At 43.9% G+C, this 25405-nt stretch overlaps 1 protein-coding gene and 1 long non-coding RNA gene across 3 annotated transcripts in view; one reads left to right on the forward strand and one right to left on the reverse strand.

Annotated features, from left to right (window-relative positions):
• The window catches only part of LOC138102756 (amyloid-beta A4 precursor protein-binding family A member 1-like), a 129246-nt gene that overhangs the window by 94381 nt on the left and 9460 nt on the right, over positions 1-25405 (reverse strand). Inside the window, exons 2-4 of the mRNA XM_069000501.1 lie at positions 24729-24827; positions 15898-15937; positions 8092-8237 (exon numbers count right to left, since the gene is read on the reverse strand). Coding sequence (XP_068856602.1) covers positions 8092-8237; positions 15898-15937; positions 24729-24827 — 285 coding nt within the window. The remainder of the gene's footprint in view (positions 1-8091; positions 8238-15897; positions 15938-24728; positions 24828-25405) is intronic.
• On the forward strand, positions 14998-17468 carry LOC138102758 (uncharacterized). Of its 2 annotated transcripts, none has more exons than XR_011147520.1 (2): positions 14998-15135; positions 16962-17468. It is a non-coding gene; the product is annotated as an uncharacterized lncRNA (long non-coding RNA). The 2 variants fall into 2 exon arrangements; XR_011147521.1 differs by having other exon boundaries at positions 16973-17468.

The following is a 25405-nucleotide window of genomic DNA, read 5'->3' on the forward strand; positions in this document are numbered from 1 at the left end:
GAACACACCAGGAGATCCTACACCGTTGGCCTGGAGGGGGGCCTATGCCAAACTCCAGCTCCAAAGAGGAGAGAGAGAGAGAGACCACAGAAAGGACTCTAAAATCTTCCCATGTTTCTCTCCACAGCAAGAGGTTTTATTATTTAGCATTATTATTCTTTTCCTGTGTGTTTGTTAAATAAATAGGTTTTTTTCTCTTTCCTCCGAGGAAATTTTTTTTCCTGAACCTGGTTGGGGAGGGGTGGCTGTATCCTGCCTTCTATCAGAGGATATTTTCCTCCAAATTTGTCTCAAACTGGCACAACAGGATAAAACAAAGGACTGCTAGTAGATACAAACATAGTGCATGATAAGATACCTATATTACAGCTAGCAAAGAAATAGTATAGATTAAAAGTCAATCTAACCACTGAATTGATGATAGAGTACACATAGAGCCCTTTCACTCAACTTCTGGAAGAGGAACCACCAAGATGCATCCAAACTTTTGGGAGAAGCCCTACACATTTCCAGGGAGTATGCAGAAGACTTCTGCTTTGTGAAAATTTTTTGTAGCGTTTATGGTTTGTTAAGTGAACAAGTCTGTCAGTGAGAAATTCCAGCTTATCTTCCTACATCTTGCTCTCAAGGTAAGATGTTTATTGTCAGCTGGGAATCCCACCTCCCTGGTGTCAGAGATAACTCACTAAGGGACAGATGTCCGGCTTGGGTTATCTCACCAATTCATGTGAGGGGAGAAGATTCCCTGAGCTATCTCACCAGCTGATATACAGAACAGATAAGCTCTTCTGTGGCAGAGGGGAAGTCCTGCTACATGTCCTCTCCATGCCCTTTTATCCAATCATCCTGGGCATGCCTGGGTTAGTGTGGCACAATCCAATGGTTTGTTGGGCACAGAGAAGAATTTACCTTCCTGCCACTGAGGCAGGGGCTGCTGCTGCTCTCCCCCTCCCACCGCAGCCAGTAGGGTACAGTGGGCTCTGGCAGTGGTAGTTGGCTAAGGCTCCAGGCAGGTGCTAGCGCTTGCCAGGTATCCTGTGCTGGCAGCATCAACTTCCCCAAGCCACCTGCCACCAGAATTTAGGGAGTTTTAGATGTCTTTGAGAAAAAGCAAGTGGGGACTTTACCCTCCATCCCCCATCAGATGTATGATATTTCTATTGCACTGTTACCAGACACTCCTCTCTCCTTGGGTTGTATCTATCCTCTGTCAGAACCAGAGGTGATGGCCTTGAAGGCTTATAGTGAGGATGGCTTAGCCCAGGGTTATATTCAGTACTCCACCCTTTGGAGCCCCTGTATTTTTTGTAAAGAAGAAGGATGGAGACTTGAGACCATGTGTGGACTAGTGGGGATGGGGTGCAAATTCTTAGGGATATATCTTTCAATTGTTGTAATCTATACCACCACTCAAAATACTATCCTGAGCCTTGAAAAGCATGGTCTGTGGCAGCACAGCACCCCAGAAAGAATTGAGTCAGACAATGGGACTCATTTCCTAAACAACCTCATAGACACCTGGGCCAAGGAACATGGCATTGAGTGGGTGTATCACATGCCCGATCATGCACCAGCCTCTGGGAAGATTGAACGATACAATGGACTATTAAAATCTATGCTGAGAGCCATGGGTGCTGGGACATTCAAGCATTATGATGCAAATATAGCAGAAGCCATGTGTCTAGTTAATACTAGAGGATATGCTAACTGACCTGGCCCTGTGCAAGCGAAACCCCAACCTACTGTGGAAGAAGTTAAGGTCTCCTCAGTGATTTGTGATGTGCATGTCTTTTTGAGCTTTGCCAATTTTTATCAGTTTTATTCAGCATTTTGCTCAAAAGGTTGCTCTGTTCACAGCACTGATTCCTAAGTGTGTCCCTTTTTAGTGGACACCTGAGATTCAGGGAGCCTTTGATGACTTGAAGCAGGCATTTACAACAGCCCAGGTTTTAGTCCACCCAGATACCAGCTGTTCTTTTGTATTGGAGGCAGATGCTTCTGCCCATGCCATTGGAGTGATACTGTCTCAGCATGATGCATCTGATGGACAGTTTCACCCTTGTACCTATTTCTTCTGACAGTTGACTGAAGCAGAGAGGAATTATGATATCTGGGAGAGTTGTTGGCCATCCATGAGGTGTTTGCTGAGTGGAGGCACCTTCTCATGGGTCCTGCTGATCTTGCTTTGGTAGTGACTGACTACTGAAATGTGCAATGTTTTAGAAACCTGAAGTGCCTCTCTCCCCAGTTGACTTGTTGGGCAACTTTTCTCTTAATTTCCATTTAATATCACCTATAGACTGGACAAACAGAATGGTAGCTTGGTGTGCTGATTTTGGCTGGGGTGCAGCTAATTTTCTTTCCAGTGGCTGATATGGGGCTGTGTTTTGGATTTGTGCTGAACACAGGGTTGATAATGTAAAGATGTTTTTGTTATTGCTGAACAGGGCTTACACAGAGCCAAGGCCTTAGCTGCTTTTCATACTGCCATGCTAGCAAGGAAGTTGGGGGTGCATGGGAGGTTGGGAGGGAACACAGATGGGACAGGTGACCCCAACCGACCAAAGAGATATTCTAGACCATATGACATCCTGCTCAGTATATAAAGCAGGGGGGGAAGGAGGAAGGGGAGATGTTTGGAGTGATGGCATTTGTCTTCTCAAGTCACCATTATGTGTGATGGGGCCCTGCTCTCCTAGGGATGGCTGAACACCTGCTTGCCCTTGTTTTGCTTTGCCTGTGTGCGTAACTTTTGCTTTCCTTATTAAACTGCCTTTATCTCAATCCATGAGTTTTCTAGCTTTTAGCCTTCCAATTCTCACACAGACACACAGAATCACCGGGTTGGAAGAGACCTTCAAAATCACCAAGTCCAACCCATGCTTTAACACCACCTCAACTAAACCATGGCACAGAGTGCCACATCCAATCTTTTTTTAAACACATCCAGGGATGGTGACTCCACCACCTCCCCGGGCAGACGATTCCAGAACTTTATCACCCTTTCAGTAAAAAACTTTTTCCTAACATCCAACCTAAATTTCCCTTGGTGCAACTTGAGACTGTGTCCTCTTGTTCTGTCAGTTGTTGCCTGGAAAAAGAGACCAACCCCCATCTGACTACAACCACCTTTCAGGTAGTTGTAGAGAGTGATAAGGTCACCTCTGGGTCTTCTTTTCTCCAGGCTAAACAACCCCAGCTCCCTCAGTCATTCCTCATAGAGCTCGTGTTCCAAGCCCTTCACCAGCCTTGTTGCCCTCCATTGGACATGTTCAAGTCTCTCAACGTCCTTCCTGAACTGAGGAGCCCAGAACTGGACACAGTACTCGAGGTGCAGCCTCACCAGTGCCAAGTACAGGGAAAGAATGACTTCCCTGGTCCTGCTGGACACACTATTTGTGATACAGGCCAGGATGCCGTTGGCCTTCTTGGCTACCAGGGCACACTGCTGGCTTACGTTCAGTCAGCTGTCGACCAGTACCCCCAGGTCCCTTTCTGCCTGGGCACTGTCCAGCCACACTGTCCCCAGCCTATAGCATTGCAGGGGGTTATTGTGGCCAAAATGCAGGACTTGGCACTTGGACTTGTTAAAGTTCATTTTCTTGGACTCGGCCCATCTATCCAACTGTTCCAGGTCTCTTTGCAGAGCCCTCCTACCTTCCAACAGATCGACACGCCCCCAGCTTAGTGTCATCTGCAAATTTACTAATAGTAGACTTAATACCCTCATCCATGTTGTCAATAAAAATATTAAACAAAATTGGCCCCAGCACAGATCCCTGAGGGACACCACTAGTGACTGGCTGCCAACTGGATGTAGAACCATTCACCACCACTCTCTGGGCCCAGCCAGCCAGCCAGTTCTTAACCCAGCGAAGACTGCACCTGTCCAAGCCGTGGGCTGCCAGCTTTTCCAGGAGTTTACTGTGGGAAACTCTCCCCAATCCTGCTGGTGGTGGAGTGAGTGAGCAGCTGTGTGGGGCTGATGCCTTGATGGGGCTACCTGAAAACAGAGGCTAGACAAAACTAAGAGGATAAAAGCGGGTATTAATTGAAGGGCCTTCAGGTACACTTTGGGCAGTCAAAAGCCTTCAGAGAAGGCTACACCCAAAATGGACGATGGGTCACGAGTTTTTTATACTTTAATAAGTTTGGTCCATTTGCATATCAGGATTAATTCTCCAATTACCATTTCAGGTAATGAAGTCATTGCCCCAAGTTTGTTCCCCCCTTTTATAGGCTTTGCTTACATATTTCGAGGCCTGAGACAGTAAGGTGTCCTTGAAGTCCAGGCCTAGAGAGAATTTGTTTTGTCTGACTAGGAAGGGAGAACAGTAGCTAACAGGCTATATGGAGTTTTAGAGTTACACACTAAAGCAGTACAAGATCTGAAAAATATAAAAGTTAAAATCCTAAGGCATCAGGGCTTGGTTGCTGGCTGGGGTGAAACCACAACAGGTGGATACCCTGTCATGTTAGGAATTCCCAGCAGGAGCTGCTGAGGCAGATCCACCCCCCTCTGTAATTTTTTGTCTCTGCAAAATTTTGTTGCATCCATGCTGGCCCATGCCTTTTTAAGTTCTGTGCATTGGGCAATGGTTGGTGATTCCTTGGTCATGCAGTTTCTGGCAGGGGATACTTCACAAAATCTGCAGAAAGATGATTGTCTGCATCATGATGAGCAGCCGTATATTCCTGCTGGCCCACTGCACACACAGTTCCTTCAGCACTGTCATCACATGCGGACAGCAGGGCATGGTGGTCATTGGAAGACTGCGTTGAGTCATGTAGATGTACTGGTGGCCTATTGTACATACAGATGTCACAAGCTATATTCTTGCTTGCAATGTCAATGTCCAGGCTAAGAAACTGACAGAGAGGCTGCAGTGTCTACTAAATCCCTTACCAACTCCTCAGTGGCTATGGCAAATTATTTAAATGGATTTGTATTGGGTCTGGCTGAGCTGTAGTTCATTTTCCCACAACAGCCCTCACAGTGCTGTACTTTGCACTGGGAGCTGGAAAGGTGCTGATAACACACCAGTGTTTTGGGTGCTGCTGAGCAGTGCTGGCACAGCATCAGCACTGTATCTCTAACCTTCCCCCCCATCCAGGGGCTGGGGGTGGGCAAGATCCTGGAAGGGGACACAGCTAGGCCAGCTGACCCAAACTGACCAAAGGGGTATTCCATAACCATATGACATCATCTCAGATGTAAAAGCTAAGGGAGGGAGGAGGAAGGGGAGGCATTTGTTATTTGGAATGTTTGTCTTCCAGAGCAACTGCTATGCATGCTGAAACCCTGCTTCCAGGGAAGTGGCTGGCCATTGCTTGCTGATGGGAAGTAAAGAATAATCTTTTTTCCTCTTTGCTTGTGCACATCCAGCTTTTCACTTTTGCTTTAGTAAACTGCCTTATCTAAACCTATGAGTTGTTTTCCAACTTGCTTGGTGGGCACCTGGTGTCCAGCCAAGGTCAACCCATGTTGCTGCCTGTTCTGAGCTTCCCCTCCCCCTCCCCAAGACACTTGCCTCTGCCATGTGCTCTGAGCTCCTTTGTTCTAAGCTCGGGCAAAACCAAATGTAACTCAAACTCTTTAGCAGTGTCTGATTGTCCGGTCACCCCGGGTCCGCCCCCAGTCCTCCCCTTTCCCCTTCTCCGAATAAAAGAGACGATCAAGGGAGGTCTCGCCTCTCTTGGCTCTGCTACCCTTTCTGCAAAGATCTCTTGTCGTCTGTTTCTTTTGAAAGCTTCTAACTGCGGGAAATTGAGTGAGCAGAGAGCTATATTTCTCCCTCTTCACTTCTGCTGGTGGTATTTGCTTTGCAGCTGATACAGGTACCGATTTTAGAGCTACTAAAGTGCTAGATTGCCCGTGCTACCTCTCTGGGTTGCTTGAGGCTTTCTAAGGCATTGAACTACAAGTGCTAGCCGGTAAAAAGCTGAAAAGATACCTCCTCAAACCCACCACAGGATTTTAATGTAAACTTGACTGTGTCTCAGGGGCAGAGGTCTTTGTGGTAGTGGACTTGTTTATGAAGGCTGCTATTTTTGTTCTACTAAAGAAACTGCCCACAGACCCTCAGACTGTGCATTTGTTTTTGCAGCATTTGTTTTGCTGCCATGGCCTGCCAGATAGCATGGTAATGGATCAAGGGGCCCAGTTACCTGCCCAGTTCTTGACACAGCTTATGGGCCTGCTGTGGGTGCAACTCTGTCTTTCCTACCTGTATCACCCACAGTCTAATAGTCAGATGGAGTGGGTGAACCAGATCCTGCAGTAGTATCTCCATTATTATATTAATTATCATCAGGATGACTGGGTGTCTGTTACCATTGGCAGAATTTCTCTATGACAGCAATGTCCACTCTTCCATGCAGCAGACCCCTTTTTATGTGCAATGTGGTTTTCATCCCCATGACCACCCCACTACTCTGAAGGCTGTCCAGGGGGTTTTCCCTGTGAAAGGCAAGATGCTTAGTGCAATACAACTTCCTTAGAAGTACGAACATTACCTGAGACTATGAGCTTTTACTTCAGAGCTGATGTGACCTGAAGACCCAACCTAAACTGGCTCTCACTGGCTGAGAACACCCCATACCCACGATAAAACAATAGAAGTTTTACCTTTCAAAAAAAACCCCAGGCATAAAATCATGGCCAGAACTGCAGTTGACCAGTTTAAACCCACACACACAGACACCTGCATGGGATGTTGGTTTAGAACCAAGGAAATTAACACAGCACTGATGCATACATCCACACCACCTGCAGAGGATAAGCATGTACTGGTCCTGCATCAGAAAAGTACATACTGATTATGCGAGCAATAGTAACTGGTTAGCCCACCCCTTAACATGAGTAATTTGATTGGTCTACACAACTGTATTGTAACATATATAAACCCTGCTTTCCTCTGTATCAGGGTCCTCTATGCATTACGTTGGGGTACCCCTGTGCACATAGCTAAAGTAAGAGAATAAATTCTCTTGGTAATTCTATGCTAAGCATCCATGTCTCCCTCCTTGGCCAGTGAAGAACTGACTTTTACATCCCTGAGAACTCCCTTGAGTGGTCTCCCTTGAGCAGATGGCATATACATTTGCTTCTTCAAGAGCAGCTGGAAAAAGCAAAGGCTGCTTACAAAGACTATGCAGATAGAAATTGGTGACTAGCACCAGATTGCAGTTGGAGATTATGTTAGACTATCTGGTGAACATGTTTATTTTGTGTGCTTATTTTCTAATTTAGACTACCATTATCTCGGCCTGTATAGAATTGTGGCTCAGGTTAGTTCAAGTGCATTTTGTCTGCAGCTTCCATGTGCTCTCAAGATTGAACCTGTTGTTCGTGTCTCCCTGTTAAAATCTATTCACCCAGATCCCTTCTAGCAGTAACCATGACCTCTGCCTCCAGTTATGGTCTACAACCAGAGAGAATATCACATATGGGATATCTTGGATTCTAGGATATCCTGGGGTACCCTGCAGTATTTGATTGATTGGGCAGGGTATGGCCCAAAGAACCAATCCTGGGAGCCTGTATCAGAGGTTCCACCCTAGCTAAGGTTCAGGTTTTTTGTGTCCATTATCCTGCTAAGTCAGGTCCACTGGAGGGGGTGGGGGCATGTCATTGGGGGGGGGATGGGGGGGTGTTAGGTTTATGCTTGTATCTGTTCAAAGTAGACAAAATTTTGTACATAGTATGTCTATAACTGCCCTTGGTTTTTTTATCGGGAGAGCTAATAAAACTGGCTATCAGGCAGAGCTCAGCCTCTTTGAGCTATTACTTGTCTAGAGCCTTTAAATCATATCTCTTTGTTTCTTCTTTTGAGCCTGCCTTGACAATTATGGATTTTTGGCTAACAGAGCAGATGTTGTACTGTACAAATTAGAATTATCTGGACCTTTTTCCTTTCACCCTGGTTCCAAAAGCAGCATTAAATAAGCAGTTTATCTTGCAAAAAGAAAGATTAGTTACTTAATATTTTTGAAACCACAAATAACACAACATGAGAAGACTTAAGTGTACAAGAAGTTCACATCTGCAGCTTTAAAACACCAACTTGAGAAACAGGAAGAGTCACTCACCTTGATTCTGCTGACAGCCTCCTGTGCCTGCATCATTCTCACATTCTTGGAGGGAGTTTTTTCAGAAAGGACTTGGGTGGAGCCAAGGTAATTGGCAGCAAAAATTATTCCATCAATCAAGTCTTCAGGATCACAAGGTCCAGGAACTAGAAATACAAGGGGGAAAATCACATTAAACCATGGCAAAAAAATATTCTAACTACTTGAGCCTGTACCTAAGAGCTGTAAATATTCCTCTGAACTACTTCATTCTAGCATGATGGCATGAAAATCAGTATTTTTAATCAATACATGCAAAACCCCTGGGCATGTCTCCTCACCATCTCTCCAGCAGAAATTAACTTCTAATTCAATTTCTAATAATAATAGATCATTCTCCTATATGGCAGGGTTCACTCTAGAGCAAAATAAGCTCTTTAGTTTTGTTCTTGCATAGGAACAAGAATACTTCAGCTAATCTCACAGCACTTTGAACAGGCAGTGGAATCTCCTCAAGAGTGCTTTACAATTATGATACTGTGTTGGTTTTGCATGGCCTGGTTTTTTGGTAGTGGAGGGGGGGGGGCACAGAGGTGGCTTCTGTGAGAAGCTGCTAGAAGCTTCCACCATGTCCGGCAGAGCCAATCCCCGATGGCTCTGAAGATGGACATGCCGCTGGCCAAGGCTGGGCCAATTAGAGATGATGGTAACACCTCTGTGATAACATATTTAAGAAGAAAATCAAAACAAAGGGCACACAGTTTTTCTTCTAGTCAGAGAAGAGGAGGAGATGAGAACATGTGAGGATAACAACATGGCAACACCAAGGTCAGTGAAGAAGGAGGGGGAGGAGGTGCTCCAGGTGCAAGAGCTGAGGTTCCTCTGCAGGCCATGGTGAGGACCATAGTGAAGCAGGCTGTCCCCCTGCAGCCCATGCAGATCCACGGGGGATGCAGAGATCCACCCACAGCCTGTGGGGGAGGTGCCCACACCCAAGCAGGTGGATGCCTGGAGGAGGCTGTGATCCAGTGGGAGACCCAGTGGAGAGAGGGGGCCCCTGCTTCCAGGCTGGAGCAGCCTGTCCTTGGAGGACTGCACCCCGTGGAAGAGCAACCCACGGTGCAGCAGTTTTGGGAGGACTGTCTGCCCGTGGGAGCGACTCACATTGCAGCAGTTTTGGGAGGACTGCTGCTCGTGAAATTGGAGCCACATTGGAGAGGTTCACGGAGAACTGTCTCCCATGGGAGGGACCCCACAGCATAGTAGTGGAAGGACTTCTCTCCCTGAGCAGCAGAAGAAAACCTTCAGTGACGAACTGACCAGAACCCCCAACCCCCTGTCTCCCTGTGCTGTCGGTGGGAAGGAGGGAGGGGTTGGGGGAAGAAAGGGTGTTTTTAAGGGCTCATTTTATTTCTCACTATCCTCCTCTGATTTTGTTTGCAATAAACTCACTTTGTACCTCTAAGTTGAGCCTGTCTTGTCCTTGGAGTGTTTTCTCCTGGTCCTTATCTCAACTCATGAACCCTTCATTTAATTTTTTTTTCTCTCCTCTGCCCAGCTGTAGCAGGGGAGGGTGAGTGAGCAACTTTCGTGGGTGCCTGGCATTTGGCCAGTGTCAAACCACGACACATACACACCTCACATACACCCCTCCATAATACAGGAGATCAATGTTATCAAAATCACACTAATTTCCAACATGGGTGTTGTGTAAGGAGGGGAAAGGTGTTAAACAAAAATATTTTTATGGTAAATATACAGAGCAAGGGCTCTTGCATTTGGAAAAAGCTACTGTCTTAGTCAGGCAAGGTGCTTAATGACTTCAGCTCTCATCAGCTTCTGTGTAAAGTTAAAGTAAAAATCACCTCACAAGTCAGTAGAGCGAAACAGATATAATGTACAGGTTTTCTGGTGTTTGGAGATTATATCTGCAGAAAACTGGGCTTTTCTATATATGTTAAAATCCTCATGATCTGAGAAAAAGGCAGGTTTATCCAAGAAGTGTCTTGTTTTGCTACAAGTAAGAAAAAAATTCTATGTTCAAGGCCAGTGAAAATGTACAGATAATCATAATTTGAGAGAATTGGTAAAAATATCTGTATTTTATCAAGAAGTATAAAGTGGTTTTGCTCTCTAATTTGCTAGAAACAAAACCCGATCCTTTTATAACAGTTTCTAGTCAACTCAAGAGTTAGCCTGAGATTTAATAGGTGCTAAATCCTGAAGTTGAACATGCCAATTTCCTTTTAACTCACCAAACATGACATTACCAAGGACTGAGAACTTTAACCCTGAAAAGAATGTGTCATTATTAAGTTAATAAAAAAAATTAGTAGCTAATCTTAATCACTCTCATAATATATACACAGATATGAGTACATACACAAACTTTATCATGAGCATTTCCCAATTTATGGCTTCTTTATAGATGAAAGTTTACGACTACTGATTTTGAGATACCTTGAGTGGGCTCAATCTGTTCAGATACTACATAAATGGACACCCAAAAAATTAAAGGAATTATGGCCACTAGTCACTTTCAAGAATGAAACACAAAGGAATGGAATTTGTATTGTTAGGACTTCAGGTAAATGATTGGGCCACTGATTAGGCTGTGGCCCAAGGTTTAGCTAATTGAACAGGATGTGGAAAACTACTGGCCATGACATGAGAAATTGCCAGAAATGACAGGTAACAGAGTGAGAAGCTGCCAAAAGTTACAGGCAGCAACATGAGAGATAGCTGGATTGTGCTGGTCATTAAGGGGAAGCTACGTGAGACTTCACAGACACCTGACAAGCATTGGGGGCCTTTGGGGGAGTGAAACCTTGCAAGGCCAGTAGTTCCTGGGTAACTGTGGCGTATAAGGCTGAGAGTGTCTAGGGACTGATATCAGAACTGCCAAATTTGTGTATGGATGTAGCAAAATGGACCAGTAGGGAAAAAGCAATTAGGGGTGGGTTGTTTATTTGTGAGGAGACCAGGGTGGAGAATGGGAGGGATCAAGGTAGATGTGGGGAAGAGGGAGGAAGTAAAAGCATGGGAAAACGGAGAAAAGGGGGATAGAAGAGGCTGGTTGCATGTAAGCAGGCTGCCAGTCAGTACACTTGTTTGACTAAGCCTTGTGCCTGATCAGTGCAGTCTGTCCTGTCTTCTTATTAAATCCTTTTTCTTAATTCATTTTCTGTGTTCTCTCACCCTCTATCCTATGTGAGCACTCCAAGGTCTAAGTGCCAGCAACTGGAGAAGGGGCCACGAGTCACGGGGCCCATAGGTCTAGATGCCAGCAACTGGAAGAATCAGGTGTTTTTATATTTCCCTATTGACTTTTAATACTCTATGTGCATGTAAGTAGGAGACCTGCATCTGGAAAGACTCAAGGTATGGGTGAGGGGCCCCAAGTCCAGGCGTGGATATTAGAAAGGGAGATATAAGGATGACAAAAAGAAGGGCCAAGCAGCAGGAAAAAGGATAATAGAATAAACATGTACCTTTTTGAGCGCGTCAAGGGGAGGGCCACTAAGATGATTAGAGGGATATAACACCTTTCCTATGAGGAAAAACTGATAAAATTGGGGTTGTTCAGCCTGAAGAAGAGAAAGCTCCAGGAAGACCTTATTGTGGCCTTTCAGTAATTAAAGGGGGCCTATAAGAAAGATGGGGGCAAACTTTTTAGCAAGTCTGTTGTGATAGGATAAGGGGTAATGGTTTTAAACTAAAAGAGGGTAGATTTAGATTAGATATAAGGCAGAATTTTTTTTACAGTGAGGGTGGTAAAGCACTGGAATAGGTTGCCCAGAGAGACAGTAGATGCCCCATCCCAGGAAACATTCAAGGTCAGGTTGAATGAGGCTCTGGAAAACCTGATCTAGTTAAAGATGTCCCTGCTCATTGCAAGGGGATTGGATTAAATTACCTTTAAAGGTCCTTTCCAACCCAAACTATTCTATGATTAGTATGTAAATCATGTGATCTGTAGTGTTTTTGGGCTCCCATTGGGAAACCCTGTGCTTGATCAGTCACTGCAGTCTAAGTCCAGGCAAAGAACAAAACCTGTTGTTCTGACCATATTGTCAAAAATAGGTTAGAAACTGTTATACTGTTAATAGTAATATTGTTAAATAGTTAATAATTGTTATGTTAATAATGCATGTACTGTTAAAAGGTTTGGTTATTATATTATAAAAGGGGTACTGTGTTACACCTAAGTAAAGTGCACCCCCTACCAACCAACGACCCAGCCTGGACAAAACCCTTAAGAACCAATCAGTGCCTTAACCTTCATGCAAATGAAGGATCCAAATGGAGACCAATCCAAAGGGACAAAAAACAGTATAAAAAGGGGGCATCCAGGTCAGTGAGGTGTGCCACTCAACCTTGAACATCGGGAACATCCCTGCTCTGAAGAAGAAGATCCAGCGCCAGCTCTGCAGCATCCATGCTCATCGCTGACCAGGAGCCCTCCTGCTCTACTTCCCTGGACCATCAGTGTACGCTCTACCCGCAGACCCCTATGCTTTAGGCCACACAATAAAAGCTGAAATCACTTTAGTACCAGGAGTGCGTCCCGTTTTAAACAATATCACACATGTCAAACCTGCTTCCATGATCAGGACAGCTGGGGGGTTTGGGGTACTTTCCCTGGCTATCAGGGGAACACCCAGATTGGATAGGGCAAGCATCCTGATATCACTAAATTGGTGCTTGTTCCAGGCCTGACAGCATCAACATCTTACCAACCACATCCAACCAACCATATAGCATCTAGAAATGCTACATATTGGCATATTAAATCTCAAGCCCTGAAACTATACAGTATTCTAATTGCTGATATTTAATACTCTATGCATAAAGGCCTTATCACCACTTCAATTATCAAACTTTATAGCATAATTCTTGATCAAAACACAAAATCTTAACATCGGGTGAAAGAAGTACAGAAAACTCAGGAAGCATGTTCAGAAGGAGAGAGGAATTTTTTTTTTAATGAGGTATGAACACTCAGAACAACAGCACTGTTTTTCACAAGCCCCCCTCTGTACATTATGTTAGTGTATGAAATTATATCTTGAATAGAAACGCAGTACAGGTGAAAGTTTTTTTCATATTATCAATTACCTGCAAAAAAATAGTGTGTTCAATGTTTCAAGCAACAGCTGAGGAAAGGGCAGTCAATAACTAACTCATGTAAGCACAAGTTAACTATTGGGAGAGAACAAATGTTAGTTCAGACAGCAGATGTTAATTACAAAACCTAAGAAGCCGAATTCACCCTAATCTTGTCAAGATAGAGGGGACAAGGATCATCTCAGAGACCGCTGAATCATTCCTCAAAGGACTACGCATGCCCAGGAAGAAAGGTGAAAAGTGCACTGTGAGGAAGACTACTGGCCTTCATCAGAAAGACCCCCGAGGAAGAGGAGAGGCCTTCCTCAGCGCGACCACCAGGACACACAGCGCATGCGTGACCCGTATGCTAAAGATATTAATGACTTCCTAGAAAGAATTTGCATAACCACGCCTGTCCCAAGGAATGTGATGAATATTCATAATTTAACCCTTAATACTGTGTTGTAGGGAGCACCGGTGTGTGTGTTTGGAGGAGCGATCCCCACTGTAGCGGGTTCGGTTTGTAACCGGGCAGAAACACCAATTTAGTGTAGTGGTTTGGCCCAAAATACTCATTACTGTTTACCTTCTGTGAGATAAGAATTAGTAGAAATGCAAAGCAGGCACCAAACTTGAAAGAATATAAAGAAGTTTATTAACAGACCTAAAAGAAGGAAAAAAAATTATACCACACCTTCAGAACTCTCCTCCTCCCCCACCTTCCTCCCTTCTCCCACTGACAATGTAAAAAGGCAACCCTTAAGATGTTCAGTCTGTTTACCGCTTCCATAATAACCTTGTTCAGTCCATTTAGGAATGCTTATGCTATGAAAACATTATCACAACGAGTTCAGTCCATTTAGGAAGAGGAGTCTCTCTGCTCGCATGCGAGTCCCTTCCCACGACTTGCAGCTTTTCCCACAACTGCTTTCGAGGGTCCACTCTTGAAGGTTTTTGGGGTACAATTTTAAGGTTGAGCCATTCAGAAACAAAAGTTCTCTTCATCCATCTCTGGGAGCATTTCATCTCTAAGAACAGAGGGCCCTTCTCCTTCCCTGGGAGCAAAGGGTCTTCCTCATCTTCATTGTTAGGACTATCTCTGGGAGCATCTCTAGGAACTGAGGTTTTCTCCTTTCCCATTTGGAGCAAAAGTCCTCATCGCTTCCATCTCTCTCTGTCCAAACTTCTCATGAAATTACAGCTGCGTCAGCATCTGCCTATCTCAGCACAGGTGCTTTTGCTTATAAGTTGAACTGAACACTCCACCCCTCGTATCTTCATGAGATTACAACGGGTACTCAGATATAGCAAAGCTTCACAACAGAATTTCAGCTTTAAGCATCTCCTCTTTCTCTTCCCTCAGGTTTTCAGCTCTTCACAGCAATAAAAGGGTTAATCTCACCTAGGCCTTGCAGCTGGAATGTGGCTTATCGAAGTGGAGGGGGGAGGGGAACTGAGCTGAGCCACTCCGGCTGCCCACAGCCCTGCTGTGGGGGGGTTCTGCGGGCGGAACAGGTCCATCGGCTCCTGGATGGCCGTGGCCCGGCCCGGCCTGGCCCGAGCAGAGCCTGGGCCGGGCCCACTGGCCCCTGCACGGGGCCCGCAGCCACCTTTCCCAGCGCCGGAAATGAGACAGGGCTGGGCGGGGGGGGGGGGGGGGGGGGGGTTGTCTGATCTTAAGTGTGTATCACAGAGGCGGTCACAGTTTTAAGTGGCTCAAAGAATTGTCCATATTCAAACTGGCCAGCTGATAGGTTCTGTTAGGTCATGGGGGAAGCTGTAAGCACTCCTTTGCAAGAACATCACTTCCGAGACTATGCTAGCTAATCCATGACACCCACACACCCGGTGCGCTGAATAAAGCAAATACCCACTTCTCTGACTCTGTCTCTGAAGTGTCTCCTGGCCCGGTTTCAGCGCGATTCACAGCCCACTGGACAGATATCTCAGAGAATGGTAAGAGATTTTTTATTTGGGGGGCAGGGACACACTTTAAGATGGTCTGTGACAGAGGGCTGTCTACCAGAGACAGATTTTTCACTGGTTTGAATTTCCAAATCTCATCTAGTTTCAAAGCAACCTATGTAATTTACACCAGTTCATCTGGTCACAGGTTTCTAAAATATAAAACATATACTTTTAAAGACTAAACCAGTTCTAAAATTTACAGTCTAAAGACAGTACATTGTAAAGCACTTAAGGAATTCCAAATTAAATATGAAATCAGCTTTGGGTTTTTTTGTCATTCTATAAAACATAAGGGTTATTTAATCAGAGGATAAGTACTTGAAAATCATCGAAGTTTCCTCCTACTTTCCTGCCAATTAAATCTCAGTTTTGTGGAGATTTTGATTGTTTTGTCTAACCTTTATTCCTTATCAGACAACAAACTATTCTCCACACACACATTCACAAACATTATTAATTCCATTGTGGTTTTTTTAATCAGTGATTTAAATTATATCAATAGAACCAATAGAAAGGTATTAGGAGCCATCAATAAAGTGTTACAAAATAAGAGAGAGAGATTTTAATAAACTTTAAAAAAATCCGACTAGGGTTTTATTCAAGTTTCAGGTTGGATGCAGTTTAATGTAAATCGGTTCATCCAACCCTGGCAAGTTTTATATTCTGCACATAAAAATAAAGTTCTATACATTAAAAATATTTGAGTTCTTAATATAATGAAAAAGCATTAAGTTATTAAATATATCTTACCTTCAACATATGTTGGGAACGAAGCCAAGCTTTTTCTGGACTGTAATCAAGACAAATAGGATTTCAAACAGAACAAAGTATGCTTAATTATACATTAAAAATTTCTCCATAAAAATGAAATCACAGTTATTAGCAAAGGATGGTGAGAGTTTATTGGGAAAATATTTACTTTTAAATTAAAAGTCTGATAAATTATTAGAGGGTTATTATCTTTCAATATGGTATGTTCCATTAACATGTTCATCAAGTAGGTAACGCACTATATTATTTAGAATTAGCTCTTGGTGTTTGCAACATGCTTCCTGGCTACTAATTAGTGCTGTGCTCTCTTTAACAAACAGAAATACAGGAAAATACATAATCTCTCAAAGACATTTTCCAAATAAATACATATGGAGATATTTTAAATGGACCAATACTATAATTAATCATGACAAAAAGCATTGACCTGCTCTGTTAATTATGAACCAAATTAATTACTTATTAAGATTGCTCTTGACAGGCTATATAGCCACCTATATCTGCTGGAGTAAATACATTTAATAACAGTCCTATACTGATTATGCTTATGCTGTAACAAGCACAAAAGCACATATAAACATGCATTATTTAGACAATGAAAATTGCAAGCAAGGCATTTACTCCTTCTTTGTTTAATCAAGTAAAAGCTCACTTTCATGAAAAGTGGACTAATAGAAAAAAAGCCAAAACATCCCTCGGACATTTGTAAACATACAGACTAAAATAATACCTCATTTCCAAATGCAATTTTCTATGAAAGACTCTGCGGTAACAATATAAACATCTAGAAACAATAACTTCAAGGAGGGAGACTCCCCATTTTGTTATATTCAACAATATATAGATAGGGGAGAATTTACTAAAGAAAAATTTTGTACTAAACAAATGGCAATATGTATACTAAAACATATGCTTCTGTCTAAATAAAGTATGTAATTCATGCTATTATGTATAAAACTGAAATGTAATCAGACCATGCAAAGACAGAGTTTCAAAATCCCTCCACCAGCCTGGCTGAGAGAAAAATTTCACAACACTAAAAGTTCTCTCACAGATGTAATCAATAAGTGAGGATTCCACCCAGGTGGGGTTGTATCTTATCACCGGGACATTCACACCATGACGACTTGATCATCACCTTCTGATATCTACATCTCATCTGATAAGGAATCAGACATTCCGGGAACTAAAAATAACTGTTCCAGGAACCAGAGATGGCCCATTCTTCATCAGAGATGGCCCATTCATCATCTAGGATGGACAATTCATCAGACCCAGGAAAGGCTTTGTGCAGCCCAACTCTGGGACAAGAAAACTTCATGAATATGCTAAAATTACGAGAAGAATAGAGTTAATTCGGACTCTGCCCGAAAACTGTATAAGAAGGAACCAGCCGAAGCAGCATTCGTGAACTTGGGAAGTCTGATGCGATAGAGATCAGATCTATGCGTGTTCACTCAGCTCTGACCCCGGGCTCGGAGCTGCTTTTCTCGATCGTGGCTTTTGAAACCGATATTTCGTTTGCATAATAAATGTTATTTCTTTATAAATTTTGATTGGGCAATTCTGTTTATCTCACTTCTATTAGACCTTTTTAAAATAAAGGGTTTGGATAAGGCAAGCATTACAAGATCTTGACAAACCTGCCCCTCATTCTACAATGCATTAAATTTGGAGCAACTTTATTTATATAAATAAGATCCATGTCTCAGAAGAGATTCAGTTGCATTTATATATTCGCATATACACCTACTTATTTTCTTTTATGATAGGCAGTTTTAATGGCTTCTGTACTCTAGTGACAAATCGATCACTTATGAAGTGCACACTTATGTGACAGGTAAATTACTAAGCCAGTGAGTCTTTTCCATTTATTGTTACAAAGACACGAAGAATAAGTAATATTTTTCATCCTACTACACTGTCCTCACTGTAAAATAATTGGTGGCAGAAAAGCAAAAGACGTATGAAACAGAAATCAGCCTAGAGAACTTTAAAATATTTGGTCTTTCCTAATGAAAGAGAGTTGCTGAGTTGTCCAGCAAAACTGAAAGCTCTTGTGATGGTGTAGGAGGTTAGGATTTTTCCTTTTGTTTTGTTCTTTTAGGGAATTTTCTCCCATTTGTTGCTAAGAGACAATAACGACCTGTACTTAAGAGACAAAAGATGTAGCCACGGAGGAGCAGTGCAGCTGGCTGCTACTCTGAACCTGAGGGGTTTTCTCTTAGGAAGGGCAGAGATACCGCGAGATTTTTGGACTGGGGGGAAAGGGCCGGGCACAGATCCTAGCTCTCTCTCGTTCTCATCATCTCGCATCAGAGGAGGGACAGTCGATCTGCGGCCGCTGCTCGGAGGATTCGCTGCCACTACGGAGCTTTTTCCTCCTATTGCTTCTCATACTGTGGGTGAGCCTTTGCTCGTTAGAGCGGCTGTTGAACTGGGACCTTATTAACACCCGATCTGACTGGAAAGGACCCTCACCATCAATTCGGGTGCCTCAGGGGAAAACCCGGGACCCCGACCCTCTCCCCCTTCCCAGAGGGCGTCTCCCCAGCTGCGTGCGGCAGCCTGCTACGGAGAAACCCGGCTGCCGATGCCAAGCCTCATTGCTTGTTGCCGCTGCCTCGGGCTTTTTTCGTTACACTCTAACCCAGCACCCTGTGTCCACCCAACGTCCGCGGCTCCTGCTAAGGCTGTGGAGTTTTCTGTTACATTTTGTTTGCCACCCTGGGGGCTGTGCCTGCCTCTGCCTTCCCAGCCGCCGCTCTGAGGTTCCTGCTGCAGCCCATTTTTGCCATCCAGCCTGCCCGCCATTACCACGTGAGGGAGATGCGACTGAACTCCCGCCACAGCACCCCCTGCAGCTGCGAGGGAATCATCGCACCTGCCCTGTCCAGCCGGGAGCCAACAGCGCCCCTGCCGGCTGTGACCATAACTACACCAAAGGGGAAAGTGCCTGACAGCCAAGAGAAGGCTGTGGTTGGGTTTCTGGTTTTGTTTGTTGTTGCTGCTGTTGTTGTTGTTTGTTTGTGTTGTTATACATATACATACTAGTAAAGAACTGTTATTCCTTTTCACATATCTTTGCCTGAAAGCCCCATAATTTTGGAGTTATAATAATTTGGAGGGAAGGGGGTCACATTTTCTATTCCAAGGGAGGTTCCCGGCTTCCTTGGCAGACACCTGTCTTTCAGACCAAGACAGGTGGATTTGGCAGTGTTAGGTTTATGGTTGGACTTGATGATCTTAAAGGTCTTTTCCAACCTAAATGATTCTTTGATTCTATGCTTTGTCTCAGAGAAAATATCAGCAGAGAGAAATTTGTGACTAAGTAATGATTGCCTCCTGTCAAAATGATTAAGGGAAGTCAAATGCTGAGAGGACACAGGCATTTATTTTCAAATCAGGGTTGGCTGTTCTTTAGCTATTCAATCTATTGTGATGACTATTTTTACTGTGGCACTTATATTCACTTCAATAATTGCATGCAATTGCTGCTACCATGATGCTAGAATTAGCTGCATTCTGACAGGCCTAGAGAACAAAACAACTGTACACTTCAAAAAAATCAAAGGCAGCTTATCCATAAAAGTACCCTTTTCGAAGCATGCATAGGAGGGCAAACAGGATGTGGCACATCAGGACATGATACGGCAGTTTGCGCAGGCAGGGCATGTAGGAGGGTGCAGCCACCCCCCCAGCTCCTGAGCTGAGCTCACCTGGTGGTTTTGCCTACCCGACTAGGACAGACACAGCAATGGTTTACACACAGTCAAAAGCCATTGCTAGCAGGAGCATGGCAACCCAGATGGAGCTCCCTCAGAAGCACACAGCTGTCCATGTCTCTGGCTGCAGGGAGTGTTTGAGTCTGGTATCAGTACTGGAGGGCAGCAGAGATGACACCTGGGACCAGGTGAATGATCTGCTCTGCCTGGTGGCAGAGTATAAAGATGAAGTGGAGGGGCTGAAGACTATCAGGGAGTGTGAGAGAAATAGACTGGTGGAGTCACACCCTTCCATTCCTGAGAGAAATGCAGCAGACGGAAGCTCAGCAAGAGTTGGAGGAGCCCTGACCCTCTTGCCATCAGGTAGAGGGAGACCTAAAAGCCAGGGGGAATGGAAACAGGTCCATGCTCAGGAAGGGAGGAGAATCCCCTCCTGGCTTCCCTCGGCTTCCCAGATGCCATTACAGAATAGGTATGAGGCCCTGGAACTTGAGGGTCAGGGAAATGATAGTGAAGAAGATCTATCTGGGGGTTTGCCCAGAGCAAGTCAGTCAACCCTATACATTACAACTAGGGCTGTTAAGAAAGAAAGAAGGGTAATTGTAGGTGACTCCCTTCTGAGGGAACTGAGGGCCCTGTATGCTAACCAGACCCATCCCACAGGGGAGTCTGCTGCTTCCCTGGGACCTGGGTGAGGGATATTGCAAGAAGACTCCTGGACTCATTTGGCTTTTTGATTATTACCCACTTCTGGTTGTCCAGGTTGGCAGTGACACAGTTAAGAAGTCCTAGGGCAATCAAAAAGGACTTCAGGGCACTGGGACAGTAAGAAACAGGAGGAGCTGGAAGCCATTGTGCAGCAGGACAGCTACAACGTAGCCGCCATCACAGAATTGTGGTGGGATGACTCACATGACTGGAGTGCTGCAATGGATTGCTATAAGCTCTTCAGAAGGGATAGGAGAGGAAGGAGAGGCAGTGGAGTGGCTCTGAACATTAGGAAGTGTTTTGACTGTATAGCACTCAAGGATAGTGATGATCAGGTTGGGTGCCTATGGGTAAGAATCAGGGGGAGACCAACAAGGCAGAGATCCTGGTGGGAGTCTCTTCTAGGCCACCCAACCAGGATGAAGAGGCGGATGAAGTATTCTATAAGCAGCTGGCTGATCTTTCATGATCACCAGCCCTTGTTCTTGTGGGAGACTAACCTGCTGGATATCTGCTGAAAACTCAACACAGAGGAGAGGAGACATTCTAGGAGGTTCCTGGAGTGTGTGGAAGACAACTTCCTGATACAGCTGGTAAGGGAGCCTACCAGGGGCAGTGCCCTGCTAGACCTGCTGTTTACGAGCAGAGAAGGGCTGGTGGGACATGTGGTGGTCGAAGACTGTTTTGGGCATAGCGACCATGAAATTATGAGTTTTCAATTCTTGGTGAAGTAAGGAAGGGGGTCAACAAAACCTCTACCTTGGATTTCCAGAGGGCAGACTTTGGCCTGTTCAGGACACAGGTTCAGAGAGTCCCCTGGGAAAGAGTCCTTAAAAACAAAGGGATCCAGGAAGGCTGTACATACTTTAAGAAGGAAGCCTTAAAGGCCCAGGAGCAGCCCGTCCCTATGTGTTGAGAGACCCGCCTGTCTGAACAGGGAGCTTTCACAGGAACTCAGGGGAAATAAAAGCATTTATGACCTTTGGAAGAAGGGGCAGGATGCTCAGGAAGAGTACAAGGATGTCATTGGGCCATGTGTAGAGAGAAAATTAGAAAGGTGAAAGCTCAGCTAAAACTCAACCTGGCCACAGCTGTGAAAGATAAAAAGTATTTTTATAAATACATCAACAACAAAATGAGGGCCAAGGAAAATCTCCACCCAGTATTGGACAGGGGGGGAAACATCATCACCAAGAAAGAGGAAAAGGCTGAGGTTCTTATTGCCTTCTTTGCCTCAGTCTTTAACAGAAAGACCAGTTATCCTCAGGGCAGCCAGCTCCCTGAGCTGGTAGGGATAGGGAGCAGAACAGATCCCCTGTGATCCAGGAAGAAGCAGTTAGTGACCTGCTGAGACACTTAGACACTCATAAGTCTATGGGGTCTGATGGGATTCATCTGAGGGTACTCCTCCTTTTATGACCAGATGACCCGCTTAGTGGATGAGGGAAAGGCTGTGCATGTATCTACCTGGACATCAGTAAAGCCTTTAACACTGTCTCCCATGGCATTCTCCTGGAGAAGCTGACGGCCCATGTCTTGACAGGTACAGTCTTTGCTGGGTTAAAAACAGGCTGGATCGATGGACCAAGGCCAATTGCATAAGGTTCAATAAGTCAGAGTGCCAAGTCCTGCACTTTGGTCACAAGAACCCCCTGCAGTGCTACAGGCTGGGGGCAGAGTGGCTGGAAAGTGCCACAACAGAAAAGGACCTGGGGATGCTGGTTGACATCTGGCTGAATGTGAGCCAGCACGTGCCCAGGTGACCAAGAAGGCCAATGGCATCCTGGCTTGTATCAGAAATAGTGTAGCCAGCAGGACCAGGGAAGTGATTGTTCCCCTGTACGTGGTACTGGTGAGGCCACACCTTGAGTACTGTGTCCAGTTCTGGGCCCCTCACTACAAGAAGGACATTGAGGTGCTGGAGCAAGTCCAGAGAAGGGCAATAAAGCTGGTCAAGGGTCTAGAGAGTGAGTCATATGAGGAGCAGCTGAGGGAACTGGGGGTGTTTAGTCTGGATAAAAGGAGTCTCGGGGAGACCTTATCGCTCTCTACAACTACCTGAAAGGAGGTTGTAACAAGGTGGGGGTCAGCCTCTTCTCCCAGGCAACTAGCGACAGGACAAGGGGAAATGGCCTCAAGCTGTGCCAGGGGAGGTTCAGGTTGGACATCAGGAAGAATTTCTTCATGGAAAGGGTGGTTAATCATTGGTACAGGCTGTCCACAGAGGTGGTGGAGTCACCATCCCTAGAAGTGTTCAAGAAGCAACTGGATGCATCACCTAGTGCTATGGTTTAGTTGACAAGATGGTGTTTAGTCAAAGGTTGGACTCGATGATCTTGGTGGTCTTTTCCAACCTTTCTGATTCTATATAATTATTTTTAAATTTTTATGTGTATAAATACAGTTTTGACAGATATTCAGTAATCTGACTAGGCAATAAAACTTCAGGATAAAGCTTTGTAAACTCACATCAAATGAATGTTTTTAGTACAAAGGCTCTCCCCAGACAAATTTTTTCATTCATTATCTATGTCAAGAAACAGTGATAAAACTAAAGTAACAACAAGGTATCTGATAACAATATTTAAAAAGGGGAATCAATTTTTAATTACATATCCATGAGTAATAAAAAATAGGTCATTAATGTTGAATTACTGGTTTTATCCATCAACTGAACATTGTAAAATTTACATCTTAAATAAAGGCTTTGTTAAGAACTAAAAGTGTTTTCCAAAAATTATGAAGCTTTGTTGTTATTTTGTAAGGGACGTACTAAACCATGCAGTGTTCATAGAATCATGGAATATCCTGAGTTGAAAGGGACCCATCAGGATCATCGAGTCCGACTCCTGGCCCTGTGCAGGACACCTCAAGAATCCCACCATGTGCCTGAGAGTGTTGTTCAAATGCTTCTTCAACTTTGTCAGGTTTGGTGCTGTGACCACTTCCCTGGGGAGCCTGTTCCAGTGCTTGACCACCCTCTGGGTGAAAAACTTTTTCCTGATATCCATCCCAAATCTCCCTTGACTCAGCTTCATGCTGTTTCCTCAAGTCCTGTCACTGGTCATGAGAGTGAAGAGATCAGGACTTGTCCCTCTGCTTCCCCTCATGAGGATGTTGAAGACTGTTTAATTTTTATGTTGCTTATTCACATGGAAAAAACCCTAGCACTCCACAACACATCTGACTGGAATTACTCTCAAAGTTTATTACTTTTAACACTGTGTGATCACATATTGAAAACTGAGTAGCATATTGTTTATTTTTTTCCTTTGAGTAATATTAATATCTAACAACTGTCAACCTTTAGAGTTATCACAAAGCAACTACATCTGTAAACTAAATAAAACCAGAGGCTTTAGAAAGCTAAAGAATATTGTAGATGAAATCATAATGACACAATTCAATATTGCTGAAAGCTTTGGTGCAGGATAAATTAAGGGCAAAATTCCTAAGTCTTCTGAAAGCTTCCATTGCCTTCTAAATGCAAGCATGGTTTAAAATTAATATATATACACAGGCTACAAGATTTTTTTCCCCATAGAAGATTAAAAAAATGGACTAAGTCTTGCTTAAATTTCAACCAATATTTCTTGTTACAGCACATTAGTTTATTCATTTGTAGAATAAATCATGCTGTTAGCTGATAGCTAAGCACAAGTTATCTGTCAGCGACTGTGTCTACTTGCTTACACATCTCTGTTAACAAATCTAATGTTCAAGTTTGAAAAAAAATTCTCATATCAGTGAGATGAGAAGCAATTCATATCTCATCTCAGTGGAACTACTGCAGAGTAGAAACTTGTCAGCTACAGGCCTTGACAAAAAAAAAAAATTAGTGTATAGCTTGCCTTCAAGGAGCCCAGCATCAGGATTACTAGATTCTAGTTACAGTTCTGCCTGTGAATCATTGGCAGACTATTGAGAAATCACTTACTTGTTCCTCTGGGTCAGTTTGTCCATAGATAAGATAGTAGGCAGCATTAAATTACGACATTGGAAGGGCCTATTCACCTGGCTGAGAAGGGTTATTTTCTTTATGGCAAGGTATTCTGCAGCAACAAGGAAGAGGGCTAGCTCCTCTTGCCCTAAATACAGAGGTTACACTGGCAGTTGTTCCTCAATAAGTCAATACTCTCTAGCCTGTTAAATGTGTTGTGGCCAAACACAGTAAGGAACACAATCACAAATGGTCTTAGATACAGCATGTTATGCATTCAGTCAGACAGGGAGGCAAGCACAAAGGAAAAATGTCAAACCAGTTTTTTCTTGTTGTTGTTTTGGTATGAGAGGAGATTACACATGTACAAAGACATAAAGAAAATAGAAAGGCATAAGCAATACAGACAAGATGGTGTCTTTAAAAGATTGCACTACCTCTTTATTAGTGGAGGTCTCTGCTGTACTGCAGACATCCTGATGATGTTGCCTACTTGGTTCAGCACCCCAGGGTGAAGAGCAATCAGGAGATAGAAACTAGACATGGTAAGAAAATAAAATTACATAATTTGAGTGACCAATGTAGAAATATTCCTGGTTTGGCAGTGGGAATAAGAAAAGAGGAAAACACCAAAACATGACTAACACTTTCTGAAGTGTTATAGCCCTTTCTTCTCATTGCAATGATCACATGCAGTCTATTGGGATGCTGAGACTTATCTAAACAGGTAAATTGTCACAGAAAACCTTTTTTCTTTGTCAATAATCTATTCAATTAAGCACATTGAAAAATTAATAGCTGCCCTCAGTGGTAGACAATTGTATTTTGACCTCCCCAGCTGCCACACACTCACCCAGATTCTCTCTCATTCCCCCTCCTCAACAGGGGGAGAAGATGGAAAAGCTCATGGATAAAGACAGGAATACCACTTACCAATTACTGTCATACGCAAAACAGACTTGACTTAAGGAAAATTCCTTTAATTTTTGCCAATTAAAATAAATTTGGACAATGAGAAACAAAGAAAAATTTAAACAACCCCTTTTTCCCAGGTTCAGCTTTACTCCTCTATTTCCCCACACCCCAATCAACACAGAGGGGATAGGAAATGGGG

Source organism: Aphelocoma coerulescens, assembly GCF_041296385.1.
Source record: "Aphelocoma coerulescens isolate FSJ_1873_10779 chromosome W unlocalized genomic scaffold, UR_Acoe_1.0 ChrW_unloc_scaf_1, whole genome shotgun sequence".
In the NCBI taxonomy this organism is placed as follows: Eukaryota; Metazoa; Chordata; class Aves; order Passeriformes; family Corvidae; genus Aphelocoma; species Aphelocoma coerulescens.